We start from the raw sequence: 19083 nt of genomic DNA, 5'->3' as shown, positions 1-19083 counted from the left end.
TCCAGTAGAATGGGCAAATACATACAATTTACGTAAGGTTAACAAATAGTTAAAGAAGCATATTTAATATTTATAGGATTTATGCAGATTAAATAAACCAGAAATCATTTAATAGCAGTAAGGAGACTGTAACAGTGTTACTGTGTTCAGCTGTGATGAGACTGCTGCTGGAATACTTTGTCTCTTCCTGAGATTAAAGAATATAGGCAGCTGTTTAAAAAAAAAAAATAAAATTCAGATTTTGAGAGTAGAGCTATAAGAACTGGAAATATAGACTGTAATTTAGCTAAATTACTTAGTTTTAAAATGTAAGTTTAAAAAGTCACTTTATGACCTAAATCAGGGATAGAAATTTGATAATCAGTTGCTCCACAATCCCAATAAGGTTTAAAAAGATCAAGTGGCTGCAGTGTTCAGGAAATGCATGTGCTTTGTAAGAATGTTTTGTTTGTTTGTTTGTTTTTTTAAGGAAAAAAAAATATTAGACAACCTTACTGAATTGCTTTTAAAATATTTTTTACATTAAGAAATGTTTATGGGAAATAACAGAATCCATCCATATATAAATTTTAATACGATGTTTCATAGAATTTTATGACTAAGCTTTTTAACTGTTTGAGGTAATAATTATTTTAGCATAACTACTATTGCAAATGCTGTGGCAGTTTCATATAAAGTCTAGTTAACAGTTTTACTGTTCACTGAAGAGGATATAAATTTTTATTCTTATCTTAGAAACATTAATTAATGTTTTTTTTAAATCCGGTCAGACAATTTAGTTTGCTTTAAGGGACTGTGATTTTGTTCCCCACTTTAATCCTCTATTTTTGGTCATTCTTCCTACACAAGGAAAAAGAACTGAGAGAATCATAGAACAGCCAAAGTAAATCTACTGTGTGACTTGAATTCAAGACTTAAAGGTAAAAATCTCTTACCTGGTTCCTCTGAAATAGTAGTGTAGAAGATTTTGGCTCTGGTTTCCTAAGAAATGCAAGATATCCCCTGCTTTGCTCCAGGTTGGTGTTTCAGTGACACACTCCACTGTCAGGGAGCAGGGAGAGAAGATGATGTTTGAGGGATGTGTGTGTATATATAACAGAAAGCTTAAAAGCTAGCCCGACTGCTGGTCCCGCAGTGTTTTCCTCCCGGCTCAGCGTGCGGACACCGTACCTACCGAAGGGTTACTTCAGCGGCCGGAGAAGAAGCTCAGGGGTGGGAGCTCCAGGGGTTTAACACCGCCTGCTCGGCATTTGCTTCTCCCAGACACTGTGGTGTCGTTGCTAGGTGATAGAGAAACAAGCCTTCATCAGATGGCAAAAAGCAGTCGACAGAGGTAAAATTAACAAGAGGGGAAACTCCCCTATAAAAAGTGATCCACAATAGCGCTCGGACGTGACATTTATGTTGTATCTTTTATCCCTAGACCTTTAGAGTACCTGATGAAAGAAGGGCAAGTATATGCAATTCGCTCTCTCCTTTCCACGCTGGGGGATGTCAAGGTGCTATGTATTGTGTAGCAATGGAAATTTAAACACCCGAGAGGAAGGAGTACTTCCCTGTAGCTTCTGTAACTAAGAAGTATTTAAATGATGCCAGAAGCTGTCAAAATGCTTTGTCAAATATTTGGGCATTTTAATCATCTCGAGTCGTGAACTGACACCCCAGAGGGTGACAGTGTAAGCTGAGAGGTTTGTACAAGCGTTTTCTCCGTATGATAATGATGCAGTATAGCTCATCATTTACCTTGCAACTTGTATTTAGTTCTGTACCTTTCCTTCTCTCACCTTTTCTCCTTATTTTGCTGATTTACCCTAGTATAAATTAGACCAAACACGATGCAGATTATCTGATTGATTTTGCAAGAATCTTAAAATTGAGACAGAAATAATCCTAGTCCTAGGTAGGAGATTTTAAATAAAGCATTAAGCTGTATAAATGGAACAATACAAGCATGAGTTCCAGTACTGCTGGAAAAACTCCATGAAAGATCTAACTTTTTTGAATGCAAAACATACAATGATTTCTGTAACAACCAAAATAATTCACCTAGCTTCCTCCTGAGTAGTTGATTCAGATTCTTGACAAGTCTTTCCTGTCACACCATTCTGTCATTGTTTTGGTTTGGGTTTTTTAAAATTATTTATGTATATACTTGAATTGTATATACATACATCTTGGCCAAAATCTCAAAGTAGAAAGTTGGGTTAAAGTCAAAAAAAATCTGTTGAGTGACATGGTACACAGGACATAATGTCTGCAAGTGTGAATGATGAGAGGATAAACTTCACTTACGCAGTACCTTCCAGTAATTTAAGCACATGAGTAAAGGGAGTTTCCATAAGACAAGTTTCTGTGCAACTTCCCTTCCTTTTTTGTTTGGTTTGGTTTTTGTTTTGTTGGGGTTTTTTGGATTGGAGGGCAGGATGCAGGGAAGGCTGTGCACGTTGTCTACCTGGACTTTGGTAAGGCCTTTGACACCGTCCCCCACAGCACTCTCCTGGAGAAGCTGGCGAATCATGGCATAGACAAGCGTACTCTTCTCTGGGTTAAAAACTGGCTGGCTGGCCGTGCCCAGAGAGTTGTGATTAATGGGGTGAAATCCTCTTGGCAGCCGGTCACCAGTGGTGTCCCTCAGGGCTCAGTTTTGGGGCCAGTTTTGTTTAATATCTTTATCAATGACCTGGATGAGGGGATTGAGTGCACCCTCAGTAAGTTTGCAGACGACACCAAACTAGGTGGGAGTGTTGATCTGCTTGAGGGTAGGAAGGCTCTACAGAAGGACCTGGACAGGCTGGATCGATGGGCCAAGGCCAGCTGTATGAAGTTTAATAAGGCCAAGGGCCGGGTCCTGCATTTTGGTCACAACAACCCCAAGCAACGCTACAGGCTTGGGGAAGAGTGGCTGGAAAGCTGCCCGGCAGAAAAGGACCTGGGGGTGCTGGTGGACGGCCAGCTTAACATGAGGCAGTAGTGTGCCCAGGTGGCCAAGAAGGCCAACAGCATTCTGGCTTATATGAGGAATAGTGTGGCCAGCAGGAGTAGGGAAGTGATGGTGCCTCTGTACTCGGCACTGGTGAGGCCTCACCTCGAGTACTGTGTTCAGTTCTGGGCCCCTCTGGACAAGAGGGACATTGAAGTGCTGGAGCGTGTCCAGAGGAGAGCTACCAGGCCGGTGAGGGGTCTGGAGACCAGGTCATATGAGGAGAGGCTGAGGGAGCTGGGCATGTTTACCTTGGAGAAGAGGAGGCTGAGGGGAGACCTCATTGCCCTCTACAGCTACCTGAAAGGAGGTTGGAGAGAGGTGGGTGTTGGCCTCTTCTCCCAGGTGAATAATGACAGGACCAGAGGAAATGGTCTGAAGTTGCGGCAGGGGAGGTTTAGGTTAGATATTAGGAGGAATTACTTTACTGAAAGGGTGGTCAGGCACTGGGACAGCCCGCCCAGGGAGGTGGGTGAGTCACCATCCCTAGAGGTGTTTAAGAAATGTCTAGATTTGGCACTTCAGGGCATGCTCTAATGACAGAGATTGTAGGGGGGATTTTTTTGGTGTATGGTTGGACTCGATGATCTCAAAGGTCCTTTCCAACCATGAAGATTCTATGATTTGCTAACAGTAGCTTATGAGGTCTATCCCGATACTAGGCATATTCCAAGTATCAGTGAGAGGGTAAAAATATTAAGTCAAACTGCATTACCTCACACGAATTTAAAGGAGATGTCAATATTTCAAAATCAGTAGGGGGCGTGCCTCCTCGTAACAGCAAAACAACATAACTTGGTTTTCAGTTTTCAGTTCAGAATGCAGTTCCATTCTCAAACAGCTAACCTCAGTTAAAACATGCAAAAATTTTATCTTCACAGTTAATTTTTTAAAAATTAATAAATGGAATATGAGACTAGCTTCTGACTTGAAAATCCTCACTGTCCAGGGGAATAGTAATAGCTGAGGTTTACTTCAGAGTAAAACAATTAGCAAACAAGAATCTAGTGTAGAATTTGATGAAGTAGTCTGGGGTCTTTATGTCATTGGCTTTAAATCTCTGTCTCGGAAGGGGAGATGGATGAGCCTGGGTGTGGTATGAAGAATGGAGAAGTTTCAAGGCTTTAGACTTAATTAAAACAGCTCAGCAAAGTCAGTAGATATTTAGTCTCTTGTAGACAGGGTTTTCCCATTAAAGCAGAAAGGTTCCCATGCAGAAGTAATTAACTCTTTCTGTAAAACTTCTTTAAGAATTTCTCTTCTATCTATTAGGTGTCGTGTTGTCCATTTGTTTCACTTATTGAGTAATGCACAGTGCATTTAAGAATCTGAATTACTGGTACTTCTCTGTCTTTGAACTCATTCCTGGATTTCTATAAAGTTTATGCCAAATTGCATCACGTATACGGCAATACAGGGAAGATGGTGGGGACAGACTTTTTTAAACTCCATTTGCTACTCTGGGTAGAAATATATTTCTGGGACTTCTTCTATCTCCCTTCCAGTGAGATCCTCCCAGTGTAAAAGTGATATGCAATTTATTCCACAAACACAGTATGTTTCCCAAATTTCTGTTTTGGTTTATTTTTTATTTCTGGATGCCCACATCATGCTTCTCTTTCACAGAAACTGTACATATTTTTATGTTATACAGTTTATAATCAATTAAATTTCAATTAAATTTCTGCAATAATTCCACAGTGAGGATGCAGTGTAATTCATCAATTCTGGATGAATTCTGGATTCTGACTTGTCTCCATGTCAAATAATACTCATTCAAATCTCCAAATGTTCAATGTCTGCATATTTTCAAGTCTATTTTCCATTTTGGCAACTGCATTGGGCATCTTCAGTAAAACCTTAAGAACAGCTGACTACAGGCAACAGCTAGTGTGCTGATACAGCGCTATTTCCTCTATTGCAGCCCCACCGCCTGCCCTCAGCGAGGTCTCGGCTGTAGCCACAACAGGGTTATTAGTACAGGCCATTAATAGCACTGTTTAGCATATTCCTATTGGAAAAACAGCACAGAGAGCCATAGGTGATCTAGAGTTTAAGGAATAGTTTTGGCACAGAACTATGCTTCAATTATTTTCCTTGGCAGATAAATTGATGCAGTACTTAAGTGTTCTGATATATGTTAGTCTATTGACAGAACAAACAGTATGTGTAATACTACAATCCAGCACGTGCATTAGTTGGCCAAGATACACAAATCCTTACATAACTGTTCTTTGCATTATCATAAAACTGACATTTCCATAACAGTTTTGTTATTAGTGAAAATAATCTTCGATTCTATGTTTCAGAGTAAGCAAGCTGTGGAAAAAACAACAAAAAAAAAATCTCAAAAAGTTGTAAGAGCAAAGAAGAAAGAAAAAAAAGAACAAAACTCAGGTCTCCATTCTCAAAAGATTCGTGAAAATCTATGAAAGGCCTTGAACGTGCTTCCAGCCACTGTCTGTGCAATACTCAGAGTTTAAAAAGGTTCATAGTATATGAAAATGTTCCTGCAAGGTAAAGATGCATCTGTATATTCATTTGATATGGGATTAGGAGTGTGAAAATAGAACTGTGTTATGGCAGGTGTAAGTTGCGTGTCAAACACTTGGAGCTTTCAATGAGTATTATTGGACATTGAGACAGTCATCATCCAGATGGGTCCTTGATGAATTACACTGCTTCCTTACTGTGAAACTATTGCAGAAATTTAATTGATTATAAATTGTATCATATAAAACAATATTCTAAATTTGGGTACCTACTATTATGTACATGCCCATCCACAGTTGCCAAACAGGTTGGGTTTTGCCATTCTGTAGCACGGAGTTGGCTCAGCAGCTGTAATTCTAGCTGAGCCATCACTCGATGGGCTAAAAAGGACTTAGTTCAAGTTCCTATGTTTAGACACTTGCTTTGGAACATTGTCAGTAAAGTCTGAATGAGATATGCAAATGCAGTCTTCCCCTGCCCAATCTGAAATAATGAGTTTTTATTTACAGTTGAAAACAGCGACAAAGTACATCAGGAAAACTCACTGAAAGACCTATCACATTTTGTTCCACTGTCCCACATGCGACATCCTTAATGTCATGTGTGTCTGTAGGGAACAGATGAGTTCTAGAGTGCCAGGACAGTAGTTCTCCAAAACGGCTTGAAATTTTTTTATACAGTTCTTCAGGTGGTAAAATAATCAAGAAAACACTATTAGTTGTGAAATGATTATTTTATTTCTATAAAACAATATGGACAGAGTTAAAGGTACCTGTATCAAATTTGCTCTACAACTTTCACTGCTAATGTAAGTTCTGGCACTGCACAGTAAAAATGCAAGTTTTATTTTTAAGAGGGAGCTGACACGCATTTAAGACCTTGCTTCCAGCAGCAATGGAAGTGTGATTGTCTGGAATCATTTCGCTTCGCAAACTGATGCTCAAAGTTCAGCCCAACCACCAAAACCAACGTGGACACGCTGAGATTTCTGCAGGGGGGTCAGAGACTTGATAAATTGCAATGAACTAATGGGAAATGAAAGGGGTGTGATGGTGCGGGTGTGTGTGCACATGTGTACAAGGCTCAGATCCAGGGCTAGACAAGAAATTTGCCTGTAGTTTTTCGCTTTGTGGATAAGGTAAGGTGACATGCTGTGGGCTGTGCACATCTGTACTGTCTTGTTGATCCTCCCTGTTGAAGCCGTGTGATGGGGTATGTTCATGTTTCGGGGCACATGGCCATAGAAATGTTCTAGACTACATACAAAAATAAGTGCTGCCCATGAATCTAAAACTGCTGAGAAAATGGTTAGTGTTGGGCACAGTCGGTACTCTGAAGGTGGTCAATCTGTTTGGCAATGGGACAGGAGAACTTCGGTGCAGGTGAAAGAAATATTGGTAGGTTTTGAGAAAAGGCAAAGAAAGGTGGACTGTTTCTAACTCTAGCTCTCACAACTTCCATGAATTTCTTTGTCCTAACTTTAAATAGAACATTGTATCTTTATAGTTTAATTTGTACATGGATATAAACATTGTTTAACAAACTTACCTTAAAGTAGTCTTTAAAGAGACAGGGCACTATGTTGGAAAAGTCAATTTTGTGTACTTTTATTTGGGTAAAGATTAGGGAAGAAATCCAAGTTTCTATTATCTTTTAAAATAAGTATGTGCATTGTTTAGCTTTGTTCTTATCCACACTTTGAAGCTCCAGTTTTTAAGACCTATGTGGTTGTATACGTAAATGCTTTTATTTTTGAATGTAACCAGACACTTTAAAATTCCCTCTTAGCTTTTTAGTTCCCTCGTGCTTCACAACTCTTATACCTATTTTACGCTGATTTTTTTTTTTTTTTTGTCCTTTGTCAAATTCAAGCTGAGTCCAAGTCTATAGTCTGAATTTCGCTCTCTAGAAACCGTAGACTTCGAGCAGGTATTTGGGATCTCACGCCGCCCCCGCCCCCCGGGTTGCGCCCGCCGCCGCCGCCGCTGGGGGGCGCTGCCGGCCCGCGCTACCGGCGGCGCGTCCCCGCCCCTGCGCCATGGCCGATGTGGAGGACGGGGAGGAGGCGGGCGCCCCCCACTCGCACCCGGGCTCGGCGGGATCTAAGGCGGGCGGCCCCGACAAGATGTTCTCGCTGAAGAAGTGGAACGCGGTGGCCATGTGGAGCTGGGACGTGGAGTGCGACACCTGCGCCATTTGCCGGGTGCAGGTCATGGGTAAGCGCCGGACAAGGCAGGCCCCGGCCGCCATGGCCGCCGCCGCGGGCCGCAGGGCCGCCCTGCCCGCCGCCCTGCCTTCCCCTCCCCGCGCACTGCGGGCGGAGGAGCGAGAGGCGGTTTCCGGCAGAAGGGGGGCGCTGCCCCCTCCGCGCCTCCTCTTCCTCCTCCTGAGGAAGCGAGGAGGGCCCTGCGGCCCGCGGCACCCCGAGTGCAGGCCCTGCCCTCGCCTCAGCTCGGGGGCCCGGGCAGCCCGCCCTCCCGCCGGGGGAGGCCGCGCCGGTCAGCGGCCCTCCCCGGGCGGGCCCAGCCGGTGCTCGGGCCCGGAGGCGGGCGGGCGGCCCCGGCCTCCGCGAAGGCGCCTTTTTCGTGGAGCCCGTTTGGTGCCTGCTGGCAAGCTCCGCCAGCGCTGGGGTACGGCCGGGCTGGCCAGAGTGTGTGGCGCTGCTGTGTGCGGGTTGTTCCTGAAGAAACAGTTGTAGATGTTCATATAAACTCATATTTGAAATCCGCTAATCAGAGTCTGACACTTCTACCCAAGCTTCTTAATTACTCGTGAAGTTTAACACATGTGAATGCACCAAAAAAAATCTATCGAAATGTAAGGGGTCAGTTTACCCGGTTTTGGAATCTGGAGAATCTCTTTGAAAGCAGCCTCATCGTTGACTGGCATTACTGTTTTCTGACATCTTTTACAAATACGATATTTGTTTTGGGTCTTTGAAAATCCTTTAAATTCTTCTTCTACTGTATCTCTAGATCCTGTTTTTATTATTCTGCCGAGTCATCCTAGGCATAACGGTCCCCTCAGTTGGGCTTGGTACAGTCTGGCATGACAAATGACCCAGGATTCCATCCAGAGCACGTTTGTTTTATAGGTCCAGGAAGCATCTGGTTTGGGCTTAACAGAAATGAGGCAAAATACATAATGGCATCATTTCTCATACGTGTTTTTACTGAGAACGCTCTGTGGAAAAGGCAAAAAGGTGTACTAGAGGGGAAAAAAGATGCAGCCCAGACTGAAACGGTGGGAGATACATCTTTTGCATAAGCATCTTATGAAGATTGTCTGCTTTTATATGGTGAATTAGAGACCCTGGAAATATGAAATTGGCTTCATCTGCCATGTAAACCTTGATTTTAAAAATGTATTTCCCTCTTTTAGCTAGCCTGTTACAGGGCACTATAAAAAAAAATCTTAAATGAAAAAAATCTTACCCAGAGCTTTTATAAAACTTTAAAAAAAAAAAAAAGTTAATTTATAATTTTTCATAAGTAGACCAAGGGAGTACTTTTTATCTGAAACTGTCATAAAAATCTGGTAACTATTTTTTTGAGAACAAACCACATTGTTAAAACGTGAAACTTGATCATTACTGACTTCAGTTTAGCAATTTCATGTTGACGCTGCCAGACCCCGTCTGGCTCCTGTAGAGCCACTGCGTCTGCAGTAACCTTAGTTGGAGGCAGTGCCAGACTTAAGCTGGCACTTGTTGAAAGTTTGTTTGATTTTTTGCAAGGGAAGAAGGTGTTAGCTGCCTTAATTTTCTACTGTTTTAACTCCTTGGACCAACTATTGTAACTCTTTGGACCACAGAAGCACAAGGGAAGGAAGCAAAAACGCAGGGGTTAGGTGGGAAGGGCAGGATTGCAGCAGTACTGACTTAGATTTGCTGAACGTTTCAGACTGACACCCTTAGGATTGTGAAGCAGGAGTGGGGACAGTTTAACTTGGTATAGTTGCAGTCATTTCTGTCCTCAGAAATGCTTCTTCTCTGTCTGAAACTGCAAGTCTGGAGCTAGGATAGGAAAGCTGCTTTTTCAGTGACTACTGGTCTGCCACAGCTTGCTGCCCTGCATATTGTGGTGGCCCCAGATCAGTTTGCTTTGATGTAGCACGATACAAGTTGAAGCAGTTTGCCTGAACCTTCCCTGCAGCTTGGCCCTTAAATGCTGTGGAAATATACATTATAGGAACAGACAGAGAACCGGAAACTATTTGCTGTCTTACTTTTGTCTCAGTGAGGAAAGGGCAACTGTTTCAGAGTTTCATTACCTTTTCTTTGGAGGAGTTGAAGATGTGTTTGCTCCCATAATATTGAACACTTTCTGTTGTGCGTGGTACGTGCACAAATGTCTACGGCAGCCCATGTCAGGGCAAAGGATAAACAAAGGCATTTTTCCACTGTATGTGTGTGGCACAGTACTAAGCCTGGAAGTTGTCACTTCTCTGTCTTATTAAGTCCTGAACCTGCCATCCAGTCCTATGGCCACAGACTGGAGTGCATAAAGATGATTTGCATGTACATGTGACTCTTGTGACAATTACATACAGGTACTTATTAAGGAAAACTGCTATATAAAAAGTAGAAGGAGGTGGAGGTTGTGGTGAGAGATGTACAGCCTAAAAAAATCAAAATTGTGAATGATTTCCTTAAAAGGAGATGCTGACATCTGAAAAACAAAGTCCTGTAATTAGGGTTTGGCTTTGTGCTTGCTCTGGTCTTAATATGCCTGAGTGCCTTGGCACAAATCTGCTGGTTATATGTACAAAATGGAGAAGGCTTTTTTTGAGCAGAAGTTATGAAAATACCAAAGCAATGGAAAATAAACAAAACTTGTTGGATAGTTTAGTCCTTCTGATCTCTTTCAGATATATATTTCATTGTCATGTGCACTGTTTCAAAATTTAGAAGGGGGTTATTTAATATTAAAGGGCTGAACGAGACATCAAAACATGGGATTTTTACCTTTATAAATTGGCTTTAGAGTTTATATTTTCCTCTGACAAACCTATTCTTATGATGGAATCCTGAGAATCAAATTGAGTCTTGTTCTTGTTTACTTTTAGATGCCTGTCTTAGATGTCAAGCTGAAAACAAACAAGAAGATTGTGTTGGTATGTAGTGATATCATTCGCTTGTTTTTCAATTGAAGCTTCTCTCAGTAGGGTGCATTTTAAAGTTTGAAGGGAGTAGTGATTTTATTAATGCGCAAAAGTAAACTGGTGTTCCTTTCTACATTGTGTCATCTTTTTACATTAGCAATACTTTATGCTTTATTTTTGAGCACTAATAAAATTAGTTTTGACTTTAGACATGCTGTAGGACAAAATAGCTTCAAATTTGCAGTCAACACATACGCAACTGAGAGGTTTAAGTTTCTCTCACCCTGAGCGTAACTGAGGAGATGATAATGTACCCTTTTGAAGTGGGTAGGAAAAGGTTACCTTTTTTTTTTTCTGAGATGCATGCCAGAAGACACAGTGGTAATACCATAAAAAGTTCAGAAATAAATGCGTGTCTGGGTTAGAAAGTGGTATTTTTCCCAGTCTTAACTCAGACATAGCAGAGGCAATTGCTTGTTTGTTTACTTTTTATTTGAAAAAGTGGAATCACTTGAGTTTGCTATAGTGCTCTTTAAACAGAAACATACTTTCAGTTGCATACCAATGTATGCAAAAGCAAATCTTAACTTAATTCTCATATATTTAAATCAAAAATAATGAAAATTGTCTCAAAGCGTTTGCTTTAAACCTTTAAGTCAACTTTTAAACCAGTGGTAAACTTTTTCATGCCCTGGTTCTTTCTGATTTGAAGTATGTTGTCTCAAACTTAATCCACTGTTGTTTTTGACGATTGTTTTAATGGGAACAGGAATTTCCTGTTCCAGATATCTTAACTGGCTTGCTAAGTGTCATCATTTGCAACACTTTTGATTGGTACGCTTGTATTCTAATAGGGAAAATGTGAACTAATAAGGGAAAAAAGCAAAGTAACCAATACTATTCAGGAGTAGGTGGACAACAGACAGCACTTTTTGTTGTGTTGAAACAATTGTAGCCTATAGACTTAGACCTGTGTCCTGGTCTAAGATCCTGTTCTGAGGTTATGTACTGTATCAAATGGGCCTCCTTTGATTATCACACATTTAAGTTTAAACACTGCATTTCACATGACAATTTGCTGATATGCGCTTGCGTGATAGTCAGTATATTTTGGTATATTTTGGTACTGGGGAAGATAAATTGAATAACTTAAGTGGTTGCACTTATTTCTTGGACAGAACTGATAAATGTGTTTTATACATTCACAAAACTGTGTCACTTTATACGAGAAGGTGAGAATACGTGCGTTTCTTTTTTTGTAATTGTAAATAAGTAAAGGATTGATGAGAAAGACTATAATAATCCAATCTCAATGGATAAATATGTGATTACCCATTTTGTCTCTAAAGCTTGCGGTGGTTATAAACATCTGAGAATGATGGTTTGGACCATGCTGTAGGTGTTGATTGGACAGCTGAGGGTGACTGGAACATGTTCTTTCTTCTCTTTCAGTGGTTTGGGGAGAATGCAATCATTCCTTCCACAATTGCTGCATGTCCTTGTGGGTGAAACAGAATAATCGCTGTCCCCTCTGCCAGCAGGACTGGGTAGTCCAGCGAATAGGCAAATGAAAATACTGGAAGTTTTTTTTTTTTCTGTTGAACTTGTTGAAATAGTGTATGTCTTATGCCATATGCTCATACAAAAAAATGAAACGTGTCAATTATGGCATGATTTATTTGGCTTATCTGCTACAAGAACAGTGTGGTTTTGTTGTATGCTCTTTTCTGTACAAGGTGGCAATGGTCAGTCTTACTGCAGGTATTTCTACAATGAAAAAAAGAGAGATGCTACATTAGCAAATATATCTGGTATGATTTGAGTGTTAACTGTATCAGAGCATAGAAATGTGGTGGTGCAGATTATACCCTAAATACAGTTTATTTAATGTTTTTTGCATAGATAAATGGATTAATTCGAAAGGGCGACCTCACCTACAAGTCTGATACGCTGCATAGTTCGCTGTCAGGATAAAGAAATTGTTTTCTAAGTAATATTGTATACAAAGACACAGTTGATGAGTTTTTTAGAAAGTATTCTGTTTTTTAATCTAAAATTAATTGCGTGTAAAGCATTTGCTATGTGCTTTTGCCATCACACTATACTAAACATTTCTAACTTAGGTTTTCTTTATTACTTTAGAAAATCTTGTTTTGTTGTATTTCTAATTCTGTTGCTGTATTATATTCTGTACATGATTCCTACGACCATAGTGTTAAAATTTAACCACATTAATATTTTTTTTTATTTATATTTCTGTTAGAGATCACAGAGACATGCATTTTTAATCCAGAGGCTTTTGGTACAAAGACACGTATTTGGTATCAGTTAACTAGTGGTGTAAACAATCTCACTGGTTAGCTGACTAATCTAGAAAGCAAACAAAATGGATAATTTAAATATCGCAAGGAAAGCAGGTACTAGTTAAATCTAGGGAAAAATGTTAAATTGTGGTTTCATGAAAATTCAGTTAATAGAAGTTTCTTTATCATCATTGTATTGGTTATAATGTTTTGTAAGTGGGAGAAAACGTTTCATTTTTGTGGAAATCCCCTATATATCATCTTTTTATATGAATTGTGTGATTTTTATTTTTTTTCTTACAGATATTTAAGTATTTGCCTCTGACTTTTCCTTTTCCCTAAATATCCAAAGTAATTACTATTAATCTGGACATGTGCTGTGGGGTTTATTTTAATATATGTAATAGGTTGAATTACTGCTTTAAGTCTGTAACAAATTCAGACTTAATAAAATGGTTAATAAACCTGGGTGAAATTGAAGCAATATTTTATGCATATCATTGTTTACTTCAAAATTATCACCTTAAATATTTAAGAATAATGCGTTTCTCAGTAGATTTATTTCTATCTAGTTCTGTTTATTTTAAGTATATTTAAACAGGTTTATCTTCACTGTATAAAGTAGTTTCAATGGCAATCTTTGTGTCAACAAGCATGCATGCAGAGTTTACTGTGTTTTTGTTTAATCTTGTAATCTTGTTTTTAAAATGTTTTGAGTTTTTTAAATACAGCTTTTTGCTCATTACACACTAAGATAAAAAAAAATCCTCTGTGTTACAGTGTATCACATCAGTCGTTATTATCCCAGATGATGTCTGTCTTAAAATTGAAAACAAATATAAAATAGGCTAACAGTAGTAATGAAGTACCTATAGCATTTACGTTGTTACAGAGTATTTCTGTTTGTGTAAAAGGATTCTTCATAAAATGAGTGCAAAAGAAAATCTGGTTGGATGTGGAAATAATTTTTGCTGTCACATTCAAACTATGTCTTATCTACCACCTATTTTCTCTGTCAGAATTTGGTCCCAGGCTCCATCCTCTAACCTCTATTAATTCCATCTGGTCCCATCAGAGGACTTCTTCCTTCATTTTGCTTTGGTTTGTAGGTGAATATGGAAAGTATCAAAGTAATTTTTACTCTGCTTTCAGTTCATATCACATGCATGACAAGAGTAGCTGAAATTATAATTGTAGAAAAGTTTTTCCAAAGTGTCAGCTCAAACAGATTTTAACACACATGAGGTATTAAGAAAGTTAATGTTGAAATCAAAGCAGCTGATACTTGTGTGTATCTGTTTGTGTATTGTAAGTATCTTGTTGGCCAGTAATTAGAGGTTCACCTAGAATATAAGGTAATGAATTTTAAGTCCTGCATGTTTTCTCTGTGATTTAGAGGAGATCAGCTTAAGTCCCAGTCTTTCTGAGCTTTCCACCAGAGAAATTTTCTTGTGTTCCAAATCATACCCTGATATGCTATTAGCATAATTCCTAATAAGTACCCACATTTAGTCATTAATTTGTTCACCTTTCAAGACCAGCCATTCATACTGCTACTGTTTGAGCTCTGGTGGCATTCTTGCTAAATGTGGGGGGGGAAAAAAAAAAGACCCTGCTGAACTTTAGGACCTGAAGTTAAAGCTCTAATTGCCTCCTTTCTTGCCTTTCTGTAGCCAGCGTTTTATAGGATTATGTTGCTGTGGGCACCGTTTTCAGGAAAGCCACCAGCAGAATTCTGCATTTAGTCCTTTGACTTCTTTCAGTTTTGCTTACGCTGCTGGCTGTGTTATTTAGCCCTTTATGTAACCTTCTCCTGCCCCGGGCTTGCGTTCACCTGTCAGAATTAGCCATTGCTGTACAAGCAAGACTTCCAAATACTCTGCTTTAGAGTACACCACGTTCTCCTGCACATATAGCAGTTTGCGATGGATGGCCCCCTCAATCACAGCTAGAGAAACACATCTCTAATGTAATTTTGTAGAGTATAAGCATGAGTTATATGTCAGATGGGTTCAATGCAGACAGGATTAAGCACGTAAAAACAAAATACTTACATAGTAGTGGAGTGACCAAAAGCAGCCAAGAAGGGCTTAGCATTTACAGTAGGGAGTCTGAGAGATGCCTGTTGTTACTGTTAATGTTTAGCGTTTGCGATTCAGCTCTTCAGCTTGCTCTAAGAGTGAAAAAAGAGGAAAGGAAACTTGACCTTGACCTCAGGAGTAAAGCTTGACCCCATTGCTACTGGAAGATTCATGGAACTGCTCTTCCGGTTCCCATAATACCTTCAAGAAAGTTTTAGCAGCCAAATCACATGACCCCACAGCAGAAGGGCGCTTAGCCTAGTAAGTGCCACACATGATTTTTATTCCTTTGGGAAAAAAATTGGGCACAGACTTCCTGGTAGGCAGCCAGTGAGTGAAGTCAGGTGGAATTTGCATTCACTTGATTATAATCAGCTTTGTCCCTTTATTGGTGCCACCTCAGCCATACACTGTTGCCACCTTCTCATCTTGCCACTTACTGTCATAAAGCTCAGCAGGGAAAATAAACTGAGGCCACAGTACATACGGAACTGTCTTGGCAAGATTCGGCTGATAATTTGAAGTGGGTTCGCTTTCTCTGTGGATAGGAGATGAAGTCAGAACTATATGTTGTTTTGCATATAGGGATCATTATTTTTAGACCAGCAGCAGGTCTTAGCCTCTGCATGTAATCCTCTCAGACAGAGCCACATGAGGCATCAAGGTTTGCATGAAGTGTCTGTGGAGCTCAGTCATTGGTGTTGTGTGTAGCTTGCGTTTTGGAATTATGAATGCTCAAAGCACTGAGTGATGTGATAATTTAAAGCTCAATTACATGTTCGTCTGTGTCAGCTTCTGTTTCAGGCATGGCAGATATGTGATAAAAGCTTTCTATAAAACCAGATCCCAAACTTACATAATTCTTAGTACATTGGTGTTATCTGCGTCGAGCCAGGGAGATACAAGATCGTCCTATAACTATGGCCAGAGTGCCACTGAGTTTGGAGTGTGTATGTATTGCAGACAGGAATCTGCATGCTCTCATCAGCCAGAGACAGTGCATATAGAGGGAATCTTGGTATGTTTAAAGGTTATCAGGACCCATTCTGAAAAACACCAGCTGAACTGCCTGCATTTGGTGCTGCCAGTGAGAAGGTTTGCCTAGGATCTCATCCCTCAGCTATACATAGCAAACTCAAAGCTCCTTACAGGGAAACCTCTTATCAGTCACTTTCCACAAATGGTGCATATACCTAAAGGTACTTAATGAAAATCCTTGAGAAGTATTTAATGTAAAAGCAGTTAGACTCTCTGGTGTTTTTCAGAGGCCACCACACACCACTCGCAAGGCGAAGTGCAGGGCAGCTACAGCACAGCACTTGGGCCAGTTACTCATTTTGTCTCAACGAGGCTCTGCCACCCCAAGAGCTTGCCAGGATGTGTGACATGGGGGGGCTTGACAACCTGATTGCCAACACAGCCTATCTGCAGGCAAGGAAGAGTGGAGATGGAGACACCAAGGAGATGCAAAAGAGACGTAGGAGCCTCTCACTGCCCAAGATTGATCAGTGCGCTGAGGTTAGACAGTCCATTGTTGTTGACTATGACAGCATCTGTGAGCAGCAGCCCATTGGCAAGAAGTTCTTCAGAGACTTCTTAGAGACAGTGCCAGAATATTTGGTAGCTAGGGACTTCCTGGATGAGGTGTCAAACTGGGAACTGGCAGAGGACAACGTCAAGAGCAGTACCATGGAGAATATAATCACCAATTTTCTCAAGACAGGCTCCAAAAACTATCTGGCTTTCTTGAGCTCTGACGTGGCCAGCAAATGCCAGGCAGCTACTGCAAAAGACTATGAGAATGTCATGCAGTTGGCCAAGGAGGAAACCAAAGTCTTCCTTAAAAACAAGCCCTTCCAGGACTTCCAGACCAGCCCCTTCTATGACAAATTTCTCCAATGGAAAGTTTTTGAGAAGCAACCAGTAACTGAGAAATACTTCTATGAGTTCCGAGTGCTGGGCAAAGGTGGCTTTGGAGAGGTAAGAGCTGTACTTTTAAGGATGTGGGTCTTTTTTCCCCTTTCAAGACCAGCAGGTGGGTTTACAAAGAGGAACTTGGTAATGGGTTAAGTAATTGGCTAAGGTTTTGCAAAACTTGCTCCTTCAGATTGTCTGTTTCTTAGAAATTAGGCTGGGTTTGTTATCTATACTGTGATGTAGCGTCCTGGTACCCGTTAGTGAAGAGTTAGTTTAAATTTTTTATATTCTGTATATAATGCTAGTAAAGAAGCAGGCTTCTTTACAAAAGCTTGCATGACTCTCCATATGGTTAATTATTAGTCTGCTCCTTGGCACCATTTTAGCCTGTGCCAGCTCACACACTCCCAGATAATTTCTAGGGGCAGTTTAGGGAATAGCACAGATCAGGCTCTGTTCCCAAAACACGATATGAATGAGGCTACCTTTTTTTGAGATGGAGGAGAGTTTAACTATGTAGATGGAAGCTGTATATGCCACTTATTCTCATGGTTGGAGAATGGGTCCTTGTTCATTTTATTTGCTAATACTTGTCTACTAATGGTGTCCTCAAGAACTTTGCATAAGGTCTACCCTATACTAGTCTGGAACAGAACAGATTGTGTGCTTGTTTTCTCCTTATTTTCTCTGCTAAAATATTCTTACATGGAAGTTAGCATCAGCAGCTACGAATAGGCATCTGTGATTCCCCAGTTCCTGCCTATTACTGCCCTTGATATTCCAGTCTGTATGTGTAAAATTCCTTCATTATCTTTCCTTGTGCATCTTGCTTCTCTAGGTTTGTGCCATCCAGGTGAAAAATACTGGCAAGATGTATGCCTGCAAGAAACTAGATAAGAAAAGGTTGAAAAAGAAAAATGGAGAGAAGATGGCACTGCTGGAGAAGGAGATCCTGGAGAAGGTCAACTGCCCTTTCATAGTCACACTAGCTTATGCCTATGAGAGCAAAAGCCATCTGTGTCTTGTTATGAGCCTCATGAATGGAGGGGATTTGAAGTATCACATCTACAATGTGGGAGAAAGGGGGCTGGAAATGAACAGGGTCATTTATTACTCAGCTCAGATCACCTGTGGGATTCTGCATCTCCATTCCATCAAGATTGTGTACCGGGACATGAAGCCAGAAAATGTCCTCCTGGATGATAATGGTAATTGCAGACTGTCTGATCTTGGACTGGCAGTGCAAGTCAAAGAGGGAAAAAGCATCACTCAGAGGGTGAGTACAAAATTCTTTGAACGTGGGCAGTGGGAAGGGAAGCTGTTCTATTTCTATTGCATTATGACTCCAAGTCTTAATTCCCTGGGATTTGTTCTTTGCTAAAGACCTTACGTGGTCATTTCATGCTAAGAGACAGGTGGTAAGAAGATTTGGTTAATTAACTCTGTAGTCGCTATATGTAGGTAGTAAAATAACTTCTCATACACAGAAACAGTAGGATCAGCTTGGCCTGTTGTTTCTCTTAAGATAAAGTCTTGAACCAGTCATTTTAGAGAGGCTAACGGAGATGTCTTGTGCAATAGTGCATAGTCAGGGATTTAACCAATTACTTGTTTGTTTAATGAGCAGCAGTCAAAGATATGACTCCTCCTGTGTTCAGTTTTTGATCCTAGAAGAATATGGTTTCTTCCAGGTTACTCTTAAGTGATGCTGCTGGTTGTATTGCAGGTGTTCATGGTGCTGCACAATAAACCATTGCCAGCCTTCCTGCCCCCACAAATTGATTCTTGAAAAAGTTAGCAGACTTGATGACAGTTTGTAAACGTACCTGCCTGGGTGCATGTGTAGGAAGAGAGGATGGATGACCACCTGGTTTTGCTCTGTGAATTTGACAGTGCAGCACTCAACTGTGCCTGTGGTCATCCTAAACTAACCCAGATTTGTAGTAATGTCATGAGGTTTACACAAGAAAGATGTATGAATTAAAGACACACACACACATATATATGTATATATAAAAAATGAGCAAATGTGTGTGAAATACACTAAGAATATGAAGAAACGGAAGCAACATTATAAACTGGTCTAACTGCCTTGTGTTAAACTCCCCAAGTCTTTCAAGTTACTCTGTAGAAAATCAGTAGAAGAGAGAGGACATGCTAGTAACTTTTTGCACCATGCTTGAAGTACACGTCTTTTGACATTGTT

The 19083-nt window shown here is 40.4% G+C and overlaps 2 protein-coding genes across 3 annotated transcripts in view; both read left to right on the top strand.

The window, feature by feature from the left end:
• Positions 1 to 7491: 7491 nt before the first annotated feature.
• Positions 7492 to 13365, top strand: RNF7 (ring finger protein 7). 2 transcript variants are annotated; one of them, XM_063338361.1, is made up of 3 exons: positions 7492 to 7689; positions 10541 to 10588; positions 12029 to 13365. In XM_063338361.1, exons 1-3 carry the CDS (start codon positions 7512 to 7514, stop codon positions 12145 to 12147), a joined length of 345 nt encoding a protein of 114 aa, XP_063194431.1. In that variant the 5' UTR covers positions 7492 to 7511; the 3' UTR covers positions 12148 to 13365. The 2 variants fall into 2 exon arrangements, with proteins under 2 accessions (XP_063194431.1, XP_063194432.1); XM_063338362.1 differs by having other exon boundaries at positions 7492 to 7682; positions 12029 to 12085.
• A 141-nt stretch (positions 13366 to 13506) lies between these two features.
• GRK7 (G protein-coupled receptor kinase 7) overlaps positions 13507 to 19083 on the top strand; it is a 29274-nt gene continuing 23697 nt past the window's right edge. Inside the window, exons 1-2 of the mRNA XM_063338360.1 lie at positions 13507 to 16940; positions 17716 to 18153. Coding sequence (XP_063194430.1) covers positions 16338 to 16940; positions 17716 to 18153 — 1041 coding nt within the window. The 5' untranslated portion in view covers positions 13507 to 16337. The remainder of the gene's footprint in view (positions 16941 to 17715; positions 18154 to 19083) is intronic.

Source organism: Chroicocephalus ridibundus, chromosome 6 (assembly GCF_963924245.1).
Source record: "Chroicocephalus ridibundus chromosome 6, bChrRid1.1, whole genome shotgun sequence".
Taxonomy (NCBI): domain Eukaryota; kingdom Metazoa; phylum Chordata; class Aves; order Charadriiformes; family Laridae; genus Chroicocephalus; species Chroicocephalus ridibundus.
The sequence above is the reverse complement of the archived record's forward strand: the minus strand, read 5'-3'. Positions and strand labels throughout refer to the sequence as shown.

Bases quoted from the DNA above. Each gene is read 5' to 3' on its own strand.
- RNF7 (XM_063338361.1), top strand. From the start codon at position 7,512: ATGGCCGATGTGGAGGACGGGGAGGAGGCGGGCGCCCCCCACTCGCAC. The intron at 7,690-10,540 runs GTAAGCGCCGGA...GTTTACTTTTAG, and splicing joins TTGCCGGGTGCAGGTCATGG to ATGCCTGTCTTAGATGTCAA. The intron at 10,589-12,028 runs GTATGTAGTGAT...CTTCTCTTTCAG, and splicing joins CAAACAAGAAGATTGTGTTG to TGGTTTGGGGAGAATGCAAT.